General features: G+C 37.8%; 1 protein-coding gene across 1 annotated transcript; it reads right to left on the bottom strand.

Moving 5' to 3' along the window:
* Positions 1-5,555: 5,555 nt before the first annotated feature.
* LOC103696930 (cell division cycle protein 48 homolog) lies at positions 5,556-16,645 on the bottom strand. Its single transcript, XM_008778659.6, has 9 exons — positions 16,164-16,645; positions 15,910-16,075; positions 15,289-15,517; positions 8,139-8,905; positions 7,767-7,988; positions 7,568-7,639; positions 7,193-7,474; positions 6,736-7,095; positions 5,556-6,042 (listed from the first exon to the last, which is right to left on the bottom strand). Exons 1-9 carry the CDS (start codon positions 16,199-16,201, stop codon positions 5,743-5,745), a joined length of 2,436 nt encoding a protein of 811 aa, XP_008776881.4. The 5' UTR covers positions 16,202-16,645; the 3' UTR covers positions 5,556-5,742.
* Between the last annotated feature and the right edge of the window lie 448 nt (positions 16,646-17,093).

Here is a 17,093-nt window from a genome sequence, read left to right as displayed (position 1 = left end):
AGATTTCATTAAACATGAAAGAAGAAAAGGCCAAATAAATAATTTTCTGCCCATCGAAAATAATATTTTTATCAAAATAGGATATTACAATAAAAAGTTTTAGAGAGCAAAGAAATAGTTAAATTATGTTATAATTATGTTATAAAGTTGAAACTTAATTAGTTTCCACTCGAGCTAATGTATTAAAAATTTATTAAGCTAATATATTAAAACCTTTATTACTTTTTTATGATATTTCAGTGTTAACATTAAAGTTTGTCTATGCTCGCCCTGTGTGATAGGATGTTAGGTTGAATTGCTTCAAAGTTGGATATTTTCTAAAGCAGAGGTCTTCCACACGTGGGCCTTGTATGAGGGGACACCATTGGTCCAATTCACCTGATATTTGAAAGGACGCATTCAAGACTCATATGATGACAGGTAGATATTAAAGCCATTGGGTCATTATTGATTCCACCAATAATAATCATTAATGATTTGAGTTAGTGCATGCTTTCCTATCATTAGAATGAGTTTATCAATTATTCTGGGGATGGCAATTCAAAGAACAACAGGTGCAGAAGGAATTTTGGTGCCTCCGCATTATAGGAGGACTAATAATTGAGGAGGTAATGGAGATAAAGGATTCAGTGTAAAATTAAAGTGGTAGTACCTGAAAGGAAGGTTATAATGGTTTATTTATGAAGATGTGGTAAGTTGGTTGTTAGGATATCAATGAAAGGATGGCAAATTGGCCTGGCCCAGGCACCCTACTACTTGATCCTAAAAGTCAAAAGTGAAACTGGTTACTTTCTCTTCCTCATAAAACTAATACTCTTGACCTTCATTTATTCATAGTGACTACATGTTTCGAATAGGATTCTTTACTATGCGACTTTTACCTGCAGAGTATGGTATCATTGTCGATAATCGCCACGTCATTCATCTTGGAGACAGACGACTCTGCTTCATTTCTGTGACATACTATATATCGCACTGAAAATGTCTGAATATGTTTTCGAGATAAATAAAATGTTGTCCATCTTCAAAATGAATGATGTAACGGCTATCCACGGTGGTATAGGATTATACAGTGCAGAAATTGCACAATAAAAGATCCAAACTCACATGTGTCTTGCAACTGGTTGATGTAGCAAAAGAAAAGAAAAAAAAATTGTTATCATGAGAACAAGATTGTATAGAAGTCCTGAATTTGTCACCACAAACTTCATGCACAGAGATCAATCACGAGCATATTCAGCTAGATCATGCAAATTCAACATTTAATAGCACTCGCATTGAAGGGAGATGGCACTACTTTAGTGTTGCTTCCACAGGCATATAGCTAACAAGCTTTGCTTCAAAGTGGCATAGATAGTAAAGTCTAGCAATATAGAGTTACACACCAAAGCTACCAAAGTCTCGAGGAATATATACAATGGTGAGAATTTAGACATTAAACTAGCTTAGTACAATGTAGCATGTAAAGGCACACGTGGGGGACGTAACAAAGTAAAAGCAGAGACAGTGGTGGCTTTCCTTCAGGGACGCCAAGATCCACACGATCTCCTGCCCTTTACTCCTTTACAAGTCAAGGGGCAAACTATGGGCGTGGGACCCGCCTTTTAATAGGGTCATAAATGGACGCCGCGTGGAGTTCGATGAACGGCACGTGTGGGTGGGGCTGACACGTCGAAATTATGGCGCTACGTTGTCCCGTCAATTGGGCGGCATCACCTCCTCTCTCTCTCTTTCTCTGTGTCTCTCTCTCTCTCTCTAATCCAAGGACGGGCCTTTTCAAACGCGACCCACCCGGCTCCTACCTTGCACGTGGAGCCACTGCTTTTGTGGGTCCCCCTTCCTCAGACTGACCCACGCGTGCACACGCTCCCTCCCCCATCACGAGTGAAAGCGTACAGCACGAACACCGGAATTCGAGATGGGCAAGCTGGATGCTTACAAACTCCGGCGTTTGCAGAGATTTTGCTAAAATAAGGAAGAACTGGAAGTTAACTCTTAGATTTTATTCAATAAAATAAAAATGTTAAAGGTCTCTTCATCGGTTTTGATTGGTTAGATAGTACTAAAAATCCCAATTAAAATCATCTACCTGCTGCATCAATTCCCAACCGCCACTTATATAATGGCTGACCGAGAAAGTCGATCGAGAGTAGGAATGGTAATCAGGTTGGATCAGTTTAAATATGGAATGAGCCAGAAATTTATTAATCCAAATTCAATTTATTTATTAGTTAGATCAAAAATTCAGCTAAAACTGACAAGTTTATTAAATAGATAACTTAATCCGATCAATATAACCTATTTATTAAACAAATCAAGTCTGGTTACACGAGTTAAGTAGATTTTTACAAATTAAATAAATTTAAATGGGTTACATAGATGAAACGGGCCAGGTTAAATAGAGCAGAAATAAGTTAAGCAAGTTTTAAATAAATTAAACAAATCATAAACATGTTAAATAATCCAAATAATGATCCGATCTAATTATTATATAGGTCAAATTAAGTTAAATAGGTCAAAGGTCTAAATTTAAACACAACTCATTTATTAAATAGGTTTCGATAGGATGACTCATTTATGATCCAAATTTATTTATGTCAAATCTGAATCTACTTAAAACAGAATATTTGTGGACCAGATTGATGAATCGGGTTATAAATTAGCACTCCTAATGAAGAGGTGATAGCGGTACTTTTAACAAAAACAATAAGATATGTAATGAATAGATTATTCGAATGATTGAGATGAATTTCTTGATTTTGAGTTCCATTTAATTACTAGCATGTTAATATGCTTAGATTTTCAAAATATAGAAATTCATTTATTACTTAAATCAAAAATAATTTCTAAATGAAGGTGTCAATTAGTTAAATTAGCAAATTCTATAACAAAAAATTAATGTAGTTTGCAAGTTATTGAGAGTTGATACCAACATCCTGGATTCATGTCTTGAACTCCTCTAATTTTCAAAGAAAAGAGGGGTGCTAAATCTTTGTAGACGAGCATGTAGAATTGTAGGTCTTCACCATCTATGCATATCATGAACCAAACCCTCCAGTTCTGCTATACAAGACTTATTTTATTTTCACAAGGAACTAATAAATAAGAGGAACTAGGTGCAATCTATGTTATAGCTAAGCAATACAAGTCATAAACAGGTGCATGTGCTTTAAGCACACATCTATCACTCGCCCATGATTTTGATTTGATCGCCAATGATGAGGGCAGGATCCTTTTTGGTTTAGCACTTGGGAGGACCTAGCTGCTTGGTCTTTATTAAGGTATCAAAACCTAAGGACGTAGCAGCTTGGTCCTTATTAAGGTTTCATAACCTACAATCAGTCTTCAAGTGTCTCTCATAAGCTAAACCAGAGTTAGACCTCCTACCTCCTACCTACCGAGATGAGCATGTAAAAGGTTTTGATAGCTTCATCATAATTAATTACTAAACTAAAAATTAATAAAGAAAATAAGAATCTTGATAAGCTTTTAACCAAAGCTAAGAGAAAGATATAAGAGTTTGTTTTTCTTTATTAGAATTATTTTCTTGCACGAAACGGTTGCAGAAGGTCACAAATTTCCTGCTCCTGATTCAGAAAACTAGCTCATAACAAAGCATCAACGTTGGTACAACTGGAAAAATATGATCCAAGGAAAAAATGACACGAGGGTTTATCTGCCATGTGAGGATAGAGGCAAAACTAGGGTTTTCTATGCCTAACAAGCCAAAGCATGATCACTGCCGACTGTTTGAGAATATATGTTGCTAATGTTGTGGTTAATGATTTTTGAAAGAAATCCTAGATTTCATCACTTTCTAGCTGAATTTCAAATGGCAACGGTTTAGTGAGACAAGTTACAACAACGAAAAGAAAATGCAGCCAGATCAGCAACAACCCAAAATAAAATAACAAGATAGTTCCACAACAGCTGTTTGATTTTTCTATGTTTCCAGTTCATAAGAAGTGGTAATTGCATCATAATTCAGCTTTTATGAATTTGGAAGCCCAACTAGCAGTCTTATATGGGGCATCAATGCATGAAATCATCATGGAGTGATAATTAAATGCATCATAATCCAGCTTTTATTAATTAGAAAGCCTGCTGGTAGTCTCATGCAAGGCCTCAATGCATGAATTCAGCATGATATGGAGTCAGATGGTACTGGAGGTAGGCAGCAGCCACTGTGTCATGATGCTCGGGAGAAATGGGGAGTATGAGTGCAATCGGCAGAAGATCCTAGAAATACAAACTGGAACCTAAATCAACTTTAAAACTTAAGCCGTTAAATTTTGGTCCCCATCATCTATATCAATCAATCTACCTCCCACTAGTTATCCCAAATTTTGGAACTAAATCTCAAACGTGATCTTTAATATTCCTGCCTTTTAGGTGTGAACCAATTTAATTCCCTATGGATTCCAATCCGCTATTACTTTACAATGAAGCCTTGCATCCACATGTTACTGCTCCAGCCCAAGAGCCTACTTTTCGAGCGCCACATTACACTGCACCTAGAATATTACCATTTCAATCCAAGAGTTCTACACTCCAAGAAACTTTTGCAAATGTTTGCTCTTCAAAGAACCATTCTCGAGCCCATGTTCAACCCCACCTTCGTGCTCCATCGAATCCACTTGCCGCAATGTGGCGGATTCTACCAATGCGTGTATTACTGTTCTTTGCAAGAGCTACCAACCAATTCTGAATCTCTGATGCTTTATAGCTCCAAGTTATCCAGGATCATCATCCATCAACTTGGTTATTACTTGTTCAAGAGAAACGAGGAATTCAAGTCCAACCAAAAGAAGACTTTGCTATACAAGTTAGAGTTAAAATCAACTTACAACTTCTGTTATGTTTTAGACTCAACCATCTATCTCAATCCATCTCCATGTGGGACTAAACCTCACATACGACCCTCAAAACATATCCAAATTACAGTATTTTGTTAAGGCTGCAGTTTTCTGAAAATAGAACTAGTGCTGCTGCTTTTTCCTTGGAGAAAAAGAGAGCTAGCAGAAGGCGTAATTATTCATGTCAAAATTAAATACTTGTGCTGCCCCATCAATGACAGAACCAGAGTAGTTAGGCAGACTTTTCATAATGCTGCCTGCTATTCCAAAATGGAAGAAAGTCCGAATGCTGTTTTGTTGAATTACTGCTTCCTGGTAATAAACATTACAGAATAGCTGGAGATGTTGTGTAGCGTAGTGGATGAGGGCCATTAATCATATTCAAGTTATGGCCAAAATAAAGTTAACCGCGGCGAAAAAACTATTATTCCCCACCTTGCCCTGACTAATCGCACAACCAAACGCAGCCTAAATCACACAGCTAGACGCCTGAGGCAGTAACACAAGCAGCCTGGCGATTCCACATACAGACTAGGGTTTCTAGTACAAAACCCAAGGACCTTGATAAAGCATCATCCATCCAGCCCATGAACTCGCCTGGATTAGCAGATACCTCCAGTGCATTAAATTTAAAAACTAAAGAAATTTAGAGTTACTTTGCAACTTATTTGCCTCAAAAGTTGTCCACACAGTTAAAGATATGTTGAAGTGTATGTGATTAAGGTTCATGAGGAAAAAAACATCTTGAGCTCTTCCTATGAGTTTTTCATTAAGAACTACATAGAATCCAAAAGGGTATCTTTAGTCTATAGCTAAACAAAGAAGGCTACCTGAAAATATCCAGATAAATATACCAGAATAATGTGTTACAACGCATGGTCATCAACTAATTGTATAAATCATCATCATCAGCCCCAGCGGTTGCAGATGCAAATGGGTCAGAACCAGCAGTCCCAGCTTCAGTTTCAGACCGTTCTGTGAAGCGGAAATCACTACCAAAGCCCCTTGATTGCTGCAAAGTCTGCGCAAAAGCCTGATATTTCCGAATGTCAGCATCACTGACACTTCTGCGAGCATACTTCATCGACTCTTCAAAATAAGCAGGGACGATTTCTGGTACTTCATCAGCTTCATCTTCCTCCATGGCCTCAGGATTGTGGCTTCTCCTCCTTTCTCTTTCAATATCCTGCATGCCAAAATAAGTGAATTAGTTTTCCTTGCGTATAATCTTGTATGCTCAATGCAGTGCAAAATTAACAAATTAGAAATTGAAATATTTAAGAAATGGAATGGCCAGAGAGACTCTGCCCAGGAATCATGGAGATGGTGTTGCATTCTGAGAACAAATAAACTACTAACCCTCAAATTATTTTGTAATCACCACAATAATTTATAAAGATAACCCAATTGAATTAGATTGCTGAGAAAAACAATTTTGAGTTATTTAATTTGTTTCAATCAACAGTGGATTTATGAACAACCCACTTGAGACAGTAGGTTACTAAGACAATACAGGTGCATGACAATTAATTAACAGGATGAGATTGAAAGAAAAAAAAAAAAAAAGGCTATCAATGTATATAAAACACAGCCAAGGTGAAGTCATAAATGTCTCAACAAGAACAATGATTAATTTCTGAGCTTGTCTGAAATGTGTATGATGGGAAGTGCAAGCTTCTGAGATTTTGCAAGAAGTGCATGACATGTCATGCAAGCTTCTTGCAATTTGCAGTTCTCCACCAAGCCATCCATACATTTCCTCTACATATATAAGTACAAAACAGAGTGGCTAAATGAGAAGAGGGCAAACATAAACACATTTGCAATTTATTATATACCAAAAACAAAATTGATACAGGACTCAAAGAAAGAAACTGACCTTCTCGATGTTTTCTCTGATAGCGTACTTGCAAGCTCGCTGGCAAATTTCTGTAATATCTGCACCACTAAATCCGTTAGTGTACTTGGCAAGAGCCCCCAGGTCAACATCTTTAGACACTGGGGACTTCCTCAGGCAAGCCTTGAATATTTGGTAGCGAGAGGCTTCATCAGGCAGAGGAATATAAATTAACTGGTCCAGACGACCTGGCCTAAGCAATGCTGGATCTATAATGTCAGGCCTGTTAGTTGCTCCAATAATAAATACAGTTTTCTTGGCACTCATGCCATCCATCTCTGTAAGGAGCTGATTAAGAACCCTGTCACCAGCACCTCCTCCATCACCAACACTGCTACCTCTCTGCAACAGAAAGTAAACAGTAATTATGTAAATAGAACAAGCATTAAAGAAAAAAAAGAGCGGGGAAAAACAAGTGACCTGCAGAAGTATGACCAACCTGAGTTGCAATGGAGTCAAGCTCATCAAAAAAGAGGACACATGGTGCAGATTGACGAGCCTTGTCAAAGATTTCACGTACATTTGCTTCACTCTCACCAAACCACATGGTAAGCAGTTCAGGACCCTTGACACTGATAAAGTTTGCTTGGCATTCATTAGCAATTGCCTTAGCCAACAAGGTCTTCCCACAACCCGGAGGTCCATAGAACAACACTCCCTTGGAGGGAGACATTCCAAACTTCTCAAACTTCTCGGGATGCTCAACTGGATATTGAACAGTCTATATGCATGGAACACAAGAATAGGAAGGTTGGTCAGCAACTCTGAAGCTTTCAGGGGGGAAGAAAAAGGAAAAATTACAACAAATCACTACCTCTTGCAGCTCCCTCTTGACATTCTCAAGCCCACCAATGTCATCCCAAGAAACATTGGGCACTTCAACAACCTGTACATCAATCATCAAATTAGGTTGAAAAATATATTAGGTTTAAAAGCATTCAATTTTTCAACCAAGTACAGCTTTTAGGAGTATTTAGTGCCAAAGGTGGGGGAACTAGAAGCATGTCACTTACAGTTTCACGAAGTGCAGATGGATTGCTGGTTCCAAGAGCGGTCCTAAAATGTTCATTAGTAACTGCCATAGAGTTGAGAATCTCAGCATCTATAGATTCATCCTCCAGATCAATGATGTCCATCTTTTCACGTATGCACTGAAGGGCAGCTTCAGTACAAAGAGCAGCCAGATCAGCACCAACATACCCATGAGTGTCTTTAGCAATTCTTTCTAAATCGACCTACAAGGTATGAACAAATTCATCCATTTAAAGATTTTCGGAAATGTGTGAAGAATCAAAATTGTGTTTGTTTTTATTTTGTTATGGGGGGAGTGGGAGAGAAAAGAATAGGATTATAGTCGGAAGGATAATGGTCAAAGATTTAATTACATCTTCCGCTAGCTTCATGTTTTTTGTATGAATACGAAGGACCTCCAGACGTCCAACTTCATCAGGCACACCAATGTCAATCTCCCTGTCAAATCTTCCGAACCTCCTAAGAGCTGGATCAATACTATTAGGCCGATTAGTAGCCCCAATAACAATCACATGTGCACGGGATTTCAACCCATCCATTAATGTCAAGAGCTGAGAAACAATGCGCCTTTCAACTTCTCCATGAGTTTTTTCCCGTTTGGGAGCAATTGAATCAATCTCATCAATAAAAATGATTGACGGTGCATTCTTCTCTGCTTCTTCAAAAGCCTTCCTCAGATTGCTCTCACTTTCACCAGCTAGTTTTGACATGATCTCAGGGCCATTGATACAGAAGAAAAAAGCACCTGTCTCATTCGCGACTGCTTTGGCTATCAGTGTCTTTCCAGAACCAGGTGGTCCATACAGCAGTATACCTTTTGGTGGCTTGACACCAATAGACTTGAATAGCTGGGGGTGTCTTAAAGGAAGTTCTACTAGTTCTCTAATCTGAGCCATTTGTTTTCGTACTCCACCCACATCATCATACCCCACCTCATCCAGTCTATCTTCATCCTCCCTTTTCACAGGCTCCCCCTCACAGAAGATCTCCGTGTCTGGAGCAACAACACAGTATTCAGGAGGGTCCGTTTCAATCACCTTGAATTCAACACTCCTCATCCCTCCCCTAACAAGGAACAGATCCCCTTTCCTTACAGGACGATATGCCTCAAGGAAATAAGCTGCAAAAGATCCAGGAAATGAAAGAATTATGATTTGAAATTAGAAAGCACACAACAGCATGTTTTGGATGCAAAACGTGCTCCACAAATTAATCAAGAATACCTTCAAAATAAAAGAAGTTCTTATCAAAAACCAACATAGCCAATAGGATCTTTTCATGCCAAACAACTAACATGACAAGATATTGCAACTTTTCAACAGGATAGCACTAGAACACAAAAACCACAACATGTATTATAAATGTCATTAAGCATTTCATTCAGCATAGAATAAAGCAAAGTATTTGGCTGAACCATACAAAATCATCACTAAAGTAAAACAAACAATATATTGGCAAGGGATTCAAGAATGCCTTAAAATTATTTTGTCAAGATGTAATTGTCAAGAACAACAAAGGCCAAATGCAGGAGAACCTGAAACACCATGAGCTATCCATAAGATTTGATGAGTAAGATGAATTCCTGTCGTGTTTTTTTTTTCTTTTTTTTTTGTTTTAATTTTACTTGTTAATCTTCCAAACCATACCAATGTTGCTACAGAGCTCTCAGGAGAAGGAATACTCAAGCATTGTACTAAGATTTAACATTAATTCAAGCTTGAACTTGAACTGAGAAACATCTGAACTTTAACCATGCTTGACACAAGCTTGAATTGATTTCAGCTTCATTCATGGTTGTCAATCAAGAAAGCTAGTGTCTAGGTCAGCTTGCAAATAAGCTCAAATGAGGCTCGATGAAATAACAAATGAGCCACACTTAATCTCAAATTTCAAGCCTGATCAGTTTGAAAATAAGCTCGAATATAATTTCAAGCCAAAACTGATCAGACCTAGGTACAGTCAAAAGATTGGCTCAACTATATCACTGTCCTAGCCTCAAGTATTCTATGATTGAACCGACATGCTTGGTCCAAGTCTGACCAAGATGTAGTAGAACATGGGCTAGCTCAAATATCACAACCAAGCAAAAATTGAATATCAATAGCATACACATGTTATACTACATATGGTGAGAACTAAGCAATGGCCTCGGAAAAATCACAAAACGAAGCCCAAATAGAGCTTCAGTTAGGCACCATATTAGGCATCAAACCTCAGCAGAAAGGCCAAACTTGTTTTATATTATATATTCTCAAAGCTAAGTTACTGCATTCACAAAACTATAGGATCAAGCCGAATTATAGTTTTACTTAGGCATAATTTTCAGGGCAAATTCAGCACAACAGAAAACATATGAAGACCCAAATTACTTTATACATAGGCTTGACTAAAGCAATACATAAGCTAGACTAGCACAAAGATTTGTGGATATTCAATTGATACAAAATGGCAAGCTTTAGGCTGCAGGCAGCAGAGGAGATTTTCCAGGTAGCAACAGCTTAAATTATGAAGAACAGCTGATACTCATAAAGCAACAAATAAAATTTCCAGTTTGCTGCATAAATCTACTGAGCAGATGAACCAATTAGGTAGGTAGCAGATAACACACAAAAACCAACAGAAGCAGACCTAAGATTGATATATTAGATGTATAAACATGGAACGCACAGGCAACCAGGTGTCCTACTAGCCCTGTTACTCAACTATATGAAAGGATGTAGTACATAAAGACAAAAATAACAACATCACAGGAAAGAAAAATATGGTCAAGCATGTAGGATGGAAATGCAGACAGAGTTTCTATGGTAACGCATGTTTATAAAGATATGCCAAAGCAATATACAGAAGCATTTATGCTTCCCAAGCCATTTACCATGAGCACCATATCACCACAGTTATTGAATCGAAGTGTCAAACCTCATCTACAAAGTCTCTGTTCGAAATTTGGAACTTCAAAAGATCAATGCAAACACAGCAAAATTATGTCATTTTAGTTTCAAAAAAAGAAGACAAGATCATAGGCCCCAAGTGTGAAAAGAAAATCAGGGAAAAGCAGCTCTCCATTAAACTTCCAGCTCATTCATCAAGCTAAACACCTTTCCAACCAGGTGAGCCAATATAGATCAGTTACAGGGTCATGAACATGTGTTCCAGGGAGAACAATTTCGTCTCACACACCACAAACACGCAAAAAAAATAAATAAATAAAATAAAATCCAGGAGCTTCTTGCTGATAGAGCACCTTTGGTGAAGCAGAAACTTTGGCAGAGTCTGGACCACCTAAGATATTTTTCAGTCCCTATTGCACAATAGGACCTTTAGGTCACAATGGCCCATGCTACAAGTAGTATACCCAATTAAAAAGAACTCCACACAACAGATCAATCCCTAAAAGAAAGACCTAGCATTAACTAAACATAAAAAAGTACTTAGTTGGGATAGAAAAAAGGGAAGATAAAACAAAAAAAGAATTCACTAGTAAAGAGGCACTGCTCAGCCATGAAAGGTGCATCTTTAGTGGCTTAACCCCAAGCTTTAGTGCTGCCTCATACAATTGATCGTGAAACCAAGTTAGGGTGTCTTTGTTGAATTTTCTTCTCCATTTATATGATAAAATATGGAGAGGCATTGTCGCACTCTTCGAGAAAATACTGAGGAGGATGTATAACAATTCCATCATAGAAGTATGTTGGTTTTATAACCTAAAATACTTAAGAAATAAGTGGCTGTATTAATGTTCTGTCTTCCTTTGCTTTATCCTATTCATTTTATTTAATTAGAGATCTTCTGAGAAAATTCTTCTTATAGATTGAAGACTTCACCGATGCAGCAATATCTGAAAACAAAAAACTTGAAGAAAAAATCTCCGTGCAGAGTTTTATTTTATGAATTCACATATAAAAGAATTCCAATCTCAAATCTTCATGAACTTGTTCACATAATTTAACTCAAATGAATATGTCCCACTTTCACATGTAGTAGAGATAAATGAGAATTCGATGTTTTGACTAACCAGAATGCTGCAGCACCAATTGATCATCAAGTGCTGGCCATGCATGTGTCACACGGGGCCAACATCATTGCTAGGTATGAGTCGGCATGCCACTCAAATATGCTTTTAGAAATTTGATAATAAGGAACATTAAATATTTTTTTTCCTTATTTCAGCACAATGTGGTGCAGGTACCAACACAAAACAGCATGATATAGCATTTAACATCTTGGCCTATGGATTTTTACCAAATCCTTCATATGCAATAACAGATAAGTTTAACTAATTACCCCATACTTTAGTTATTGAAAAAACCTTTACTTGGAAGTTAAACTCAAGACCTTAATAGCAGTGCCAAACTTGACATCCAACAGCAATATAATTATAGGTTAACGATTTGAAGTGTACAAGGTGTGACCATGTCCAACCATTCAAGAAACTAAAAAGTTTGAAATATTTCAACTGACATTGATAGGAACAAAATACAGCAACTACACCCATATGCATAGAACACCAAAAAGCATCACATCAAACATCAACAGTTCATCAATTTATGGTATATAGATTTACAAACCTAGTTTGGAAAAAACTGATAATGAAACAAGGCAGATGCCATAGCTGCAGAATAAAACCAATTTCTGCATAAAAATTACTAAATGGCAAACAATCAAGAATAAGGGGGAAAAGGATCCAATCTGACGATATACAACAATCATCTTCAAGTTAAGATCAGGTTGTTGGCAGCAGAATAGTTTTGGAAAAGCAAAAAATTCTGATTTACTGGAAAAATAACATGAATTGATTGACAACAGTTAGAATCAAGGTCGGCAGAACCATTCCAAACTACCCAGTTCGGAGCGTCCCGAGCCATACCGGCGGCGGACTAGAACGGTTCCGGCAAAGAAACCGAGACGCCGTCGCTGAAGAAGGAGAAGGAGAAGAAAAGAGAGAGAGAGCAGGGGAGGAAGGGAGAGGGAGAGGGAGGGAGGCCGGCGGAGGCTGGCGCTGGTGCAGGTGGCAGAGGCCGTGGCCAACCCCTATTTCGAAACAAGGGTCCAACCGCAGCCTCCGCCACCTGCACCTCCACCGGCCTTCCTCCCTCTCCCTCTCCCTCCCTCACCCGCTTGCTCTCTCCCTTTTCCTCTCTCCCACAATCTCTTGTGTCGGTACAGGCCCGACACAGCACGGCGTGGGCCCGTACCGACTCGTGCCGCTAGGCAACCGATACGTTGCCGGTACCGGTACAACAGACCCTAATAAGAACCATTACTTCTATTCATCACAGAGCACAAATACTTGCCAAACAAATCAAAACAACCATTTCTAGGATGTTTCAATCCACCTATAAAAAATGAAAAGCTCATAACTCAAATATGACATTTGTTCATAAGTTCTCACGACTGCAAAAATATATGCAAGAATAGAATTAGTATCACAATAGATATTTTCCAACAATGAGTCTCAAATTTGAAACTCAATATATCAATTTTCGAAAAAAATGGCTGCCTTCACCTCTAGGTGCCCGCATTAACGTTGCCATGTGTACTTCCCAAGCTAACAACATCTTATCTGAGCAGTTATGTTTCTTTTTCTCAATAATTTTTTTAGATTTTTGTATTTATTAGGTCTTTTTTTTTGGGCCACCATGACATCTAGGGACCGCCTACACAATAGGCAGCCTCCATGCTATGCATCTATCACTTACACTCGTTGTGAATATTGCAGCCATACATTCTTCTGTGGACCCTTCCAGTTAAAAGTTTCAAAAACTTACTGCTGAACACTTGACTAATCAGGAAGCAGCAATATTAATAACTATACACATTTCTAAACCAAGATTCAAGTGGAACTCATGAATAAGGATCTCAAATATCACCGACCATAGATGCATGGAAAGTATGCTTCATAATCACCAGTTTTCTTGTCATCTTCAATTACTACATTTCATTCTTCTCAAGCATTCACTAGACTAGAACAAGATTTAAGCAATCTAGAGGAGGGCAAACTATCATCTATAAGAGATATACTAGACATTCTACCTAATTTTCTTGCAGTTTAATTTAAGCTCAATTACTACTAGTATCCAAACTGAAAAGGTGAGAATGTCCAACTCTCATTGAAATACTACGCGGTGACCTAAGAAAATGCTATATGGAGACAACCTACTATACATAGAATGGACAAATGAATTCACACTAATCAAAGAATCGACCACAGCAACTTGAACCTATTCCCTTTAGGTTTGAAAACTCGGTCTCTGTTTCTTTCCAGATGAACAATATGAGTTCCAAAATCATTAGTTCCACTAATTTTCAGCAGTTTAAAGTCTAGATTCATACCAGAAAATGTCAGGTATAGGGGAAACCAAAAACAATAGATATAGATGAAATAAAACAATATAGATAAATTATGCATACATTTAATGTATATTTTATCATTTAAGACTTTTGTATATGTCATTTTTTTTGGTTGATGGTTATGTCATGTCAATGGTAACATATTGCAGCATCAAAGAAGTTTGTTTTAAATACTAAAATTTTAAGAAATGTACAGAGTGTGCATACTGGTTTATTGTTGAGTGGCACTGTGACATCTAAGCATAAAAAAATGTCTTCCAAGATGATAGCACATATGCGAAACTTTATTTTCCTCCAATTTGGAAATCTAACAACGCAATAATCCCAAACTTCTGAGTTCTGACATCTAAAATCTAATTCTAAGCTAGATAAGGTGTTTCCAATATTTAAAGAAACAAAGAAGTGACAAAAGATTAGCATAAGAGCCTTATATGTAACACATTTGACCCAATAAGTTAGTTTCAGATGAAACTATCACAGCAAAGTGTTGAATTAGTTCTGACTAAAGCCAAAACATACTAGCTTCAGTTTTTAAATTTTCAGCGAAACCTTCAATGTATGTCTTTGATAAACCTAGCACTGAACCTGAACCCGTATGCCTTTTACGAATATTAGTTTGATTTCGTAATATGAAGGATCACGCGGTATTATATTACAAATAATCCAACCGGACAAACAAGCCAAAAATCAGATATATTTCTGAAGGATCATATTTTAAGTTAACAGTACTTTTTCAAATTGATACAAGTAGAGTGCATCTGAAAAAAAATGATACATAAAGCAGTTCTTATGTTGCTAGGAAATTCTTTCTTCCATAAATACAATAACATAAATTTCTGCTTAAAATATTAGCCATTCAAGATTTCAATACCATAGAACCAGGCACACCCTACACAGTCACCTTCGAACATTACCTAGGACAACTAGGCGAGTTCTTGGTTCAACAATTACGGACTATTTAGTGATTGGGAAATAAATTGAACCATAGAACATGTAAGTCACAACAAGGAGACAGCAATAATAAAAGGATCCACAAGCCATGCTTCACACCAAAAGAAAAATCATGAACCTGGACACACTAGACACAAGAAGCTATGCAAGATATTCCACAAATTATAGCAGTGAAATTAGATGGAAAGGAAGTAGAATGCTCACGCTTCAGATATGCATCAAATAAGTTCCCAGTAACTCCTTCTATGGTATCATCGATGGGCAATATATGCACGCGCTTCCCATACTTAACATCCTGGCACTGATGAACCGAAACCACATCTCCGAGCCTAACTCTGAGATTAGACCGAACAACCTTATTCAACCTAATCTTGGGCTCCTCACATGTGTCATCAGCGAGAGCAATGCAAATAGTGTCCCTCCGTTTCTTCCCCTACAATTACCAACCACGAAGAACAGATGATATATTCAATATGGAGAACAAATTAAAAATCCAACTCGCAATCCAATGTGCAAACGAAAACAATAAAATTGAACCTAAAGACAAAGATCAGACAAACGAATAACAAGTATTCATCTAGCCACATCGAATCCAGATTCTGCAAATCCACTAAGAAAACATGGCAAGAACCATGTTTGTTCACAAAACTTCTAATCAGACAAAACTCATGCCCGGTTATATTGAAAAACTGTGAAATCTGACGCCCAACAAATAAAATAGGAGATAAAACCTAATAAAACCCTAGCTTTCCTAATCCCCGCAGATTTAATTCTCAATCCCATCAAGAATTAGAAAACAAACAAACAGAAGAGAACGATCGTCACCTTCAAGAGGATGGTATCTCCACGGAACAGCTGCAACTTCTCCATCGTCTCCGGATTCATCGACACGACAGAATTGTCATCGTTGATCGCCTCGTCGACGACCAACCGGTTCGGCGCCTTCTTCCGATCGAGAATCGCCGTGCTAAAATCCTTCTTCGCCCCCTTCCTGCATCAAATTTCAACCAAAAAAAGATAAATCCATCAAAACCCTAAAATTCGGATTCAAAAAACCATGCGAAAGGAGGGAAACTTACGGATCGGAAGAGGAGGAGGCCTCGCCCTTGCTTGCCATCGGAGCTCGATTTGAAGACTGGAATCAAATTAGAAATCGGTGATCGACTGGAAGATTTCTGTCTTCAAAGCAGGCGAGCCAAGACGGGAGAGGGAGCGCTGTATTTATAGCTCCCAGAGGGCTGCGACTCCTCGCCGTAGTCGTATGACTGGAATCCTTGTCCATCAAGGAAGTTATTTTTTTCCAAATAAAGCTCGCATAAAGTCTATTGTGATATAAGAAAGATCCACCGTCCGTCCTTTCCACGTCAATCAGCACCGGCAATGCGGTGGCAATCGTGTATTCCGCATCGAAAGTTTTCTATGCGGACCTTTTCTTTTTGGTGAGCATAGGTGGGGCTCCGTTGCAAGATTTCTGGAAGGATCACGGCCATTGGATGCTTCTGATGGCTATCAGCATCAGCAGATCAATACCGTCGGTCCTTCTGTTCGTCTTTATACACTGAGCTTCAGATATGCATATGTTTCATATGGAGTTCTTAATTTCTTATACCTCTCCAACATAAAGGGCATATTGCAATTATAGAGAGAAAAAAATGACAAAGAATAATAATAATCATGATAGTTTGATGCCCATGCATTGAAAAAAGTGGATTGATTTATAAATAACTAGTAGACTAGGACATGTGATGCGCGTGCTTGAAGCTATTGAACTATTGGATCATCTTGTATTTGATAGTTTTCTAGTCTTCTATAACTATAACATTTGACTCCTTGAATTAACAAGTTAGATTAAACATGTAATAATACTAGTAGCAGGTAAATAGATATCAATTATATAAAAAACAAACAGCAGATTGATTGAACCGGAGAATAACAACCATTCATATTATCATGCGCATGCATTAAATATGTAAAGCTTGTTTATATACCGTCATCATCCCGATATGTTA

Source organism: Phoenix dactylifera, chromosome 3 (genome assembly GCF_051530095.1).
Source record: "Phoenix dactylifera cultivar Ajwa chromosome 3, Ajwa_hap1_PhDact_Kaust_v1.1, whole genome shotgun sequence".
In the NCBI taxonomy this organism is placed as follows: Eukaryota; Viridiplantae; Streptophyta; class Magnoliopsida; order Arecales; family Arecaceae; genus Phoenix; species Phoenix dactylifera.
The sequence above is the reverse complement of the archived record's forward strand: the minus strand, read 5'-3'. Positions and strand labels throughout refer to the sequence as shown.

What these genes read in the sequence shown, in the direction of transcription:
- LOC103696930 (XM_008778659.6), bottom strand. Translation starts at nt 16,201, where the DNA reads ATGGCAAGCAAGGGCGAGGCCTCCTCCTCTTCCGATCC. An exon ending in CATCTGCACTTCGTGAAACT is followed by an intron (nt 7,640 to 7,766) that starts GTAAGTGACATG and finishes ATTGATGTACAG; the next exon opens with GTTGTTGAAGTGCCCAATGT. An exon ending in TCAAGAGGGAGCTGCAAGAG is followed by an intron (nt 7,475 to 7,567) that starts GTAGTGATTTGT and finishes CCATGCATATAG; the next exon opens with ACTGTTCAATATCCAGTTGA.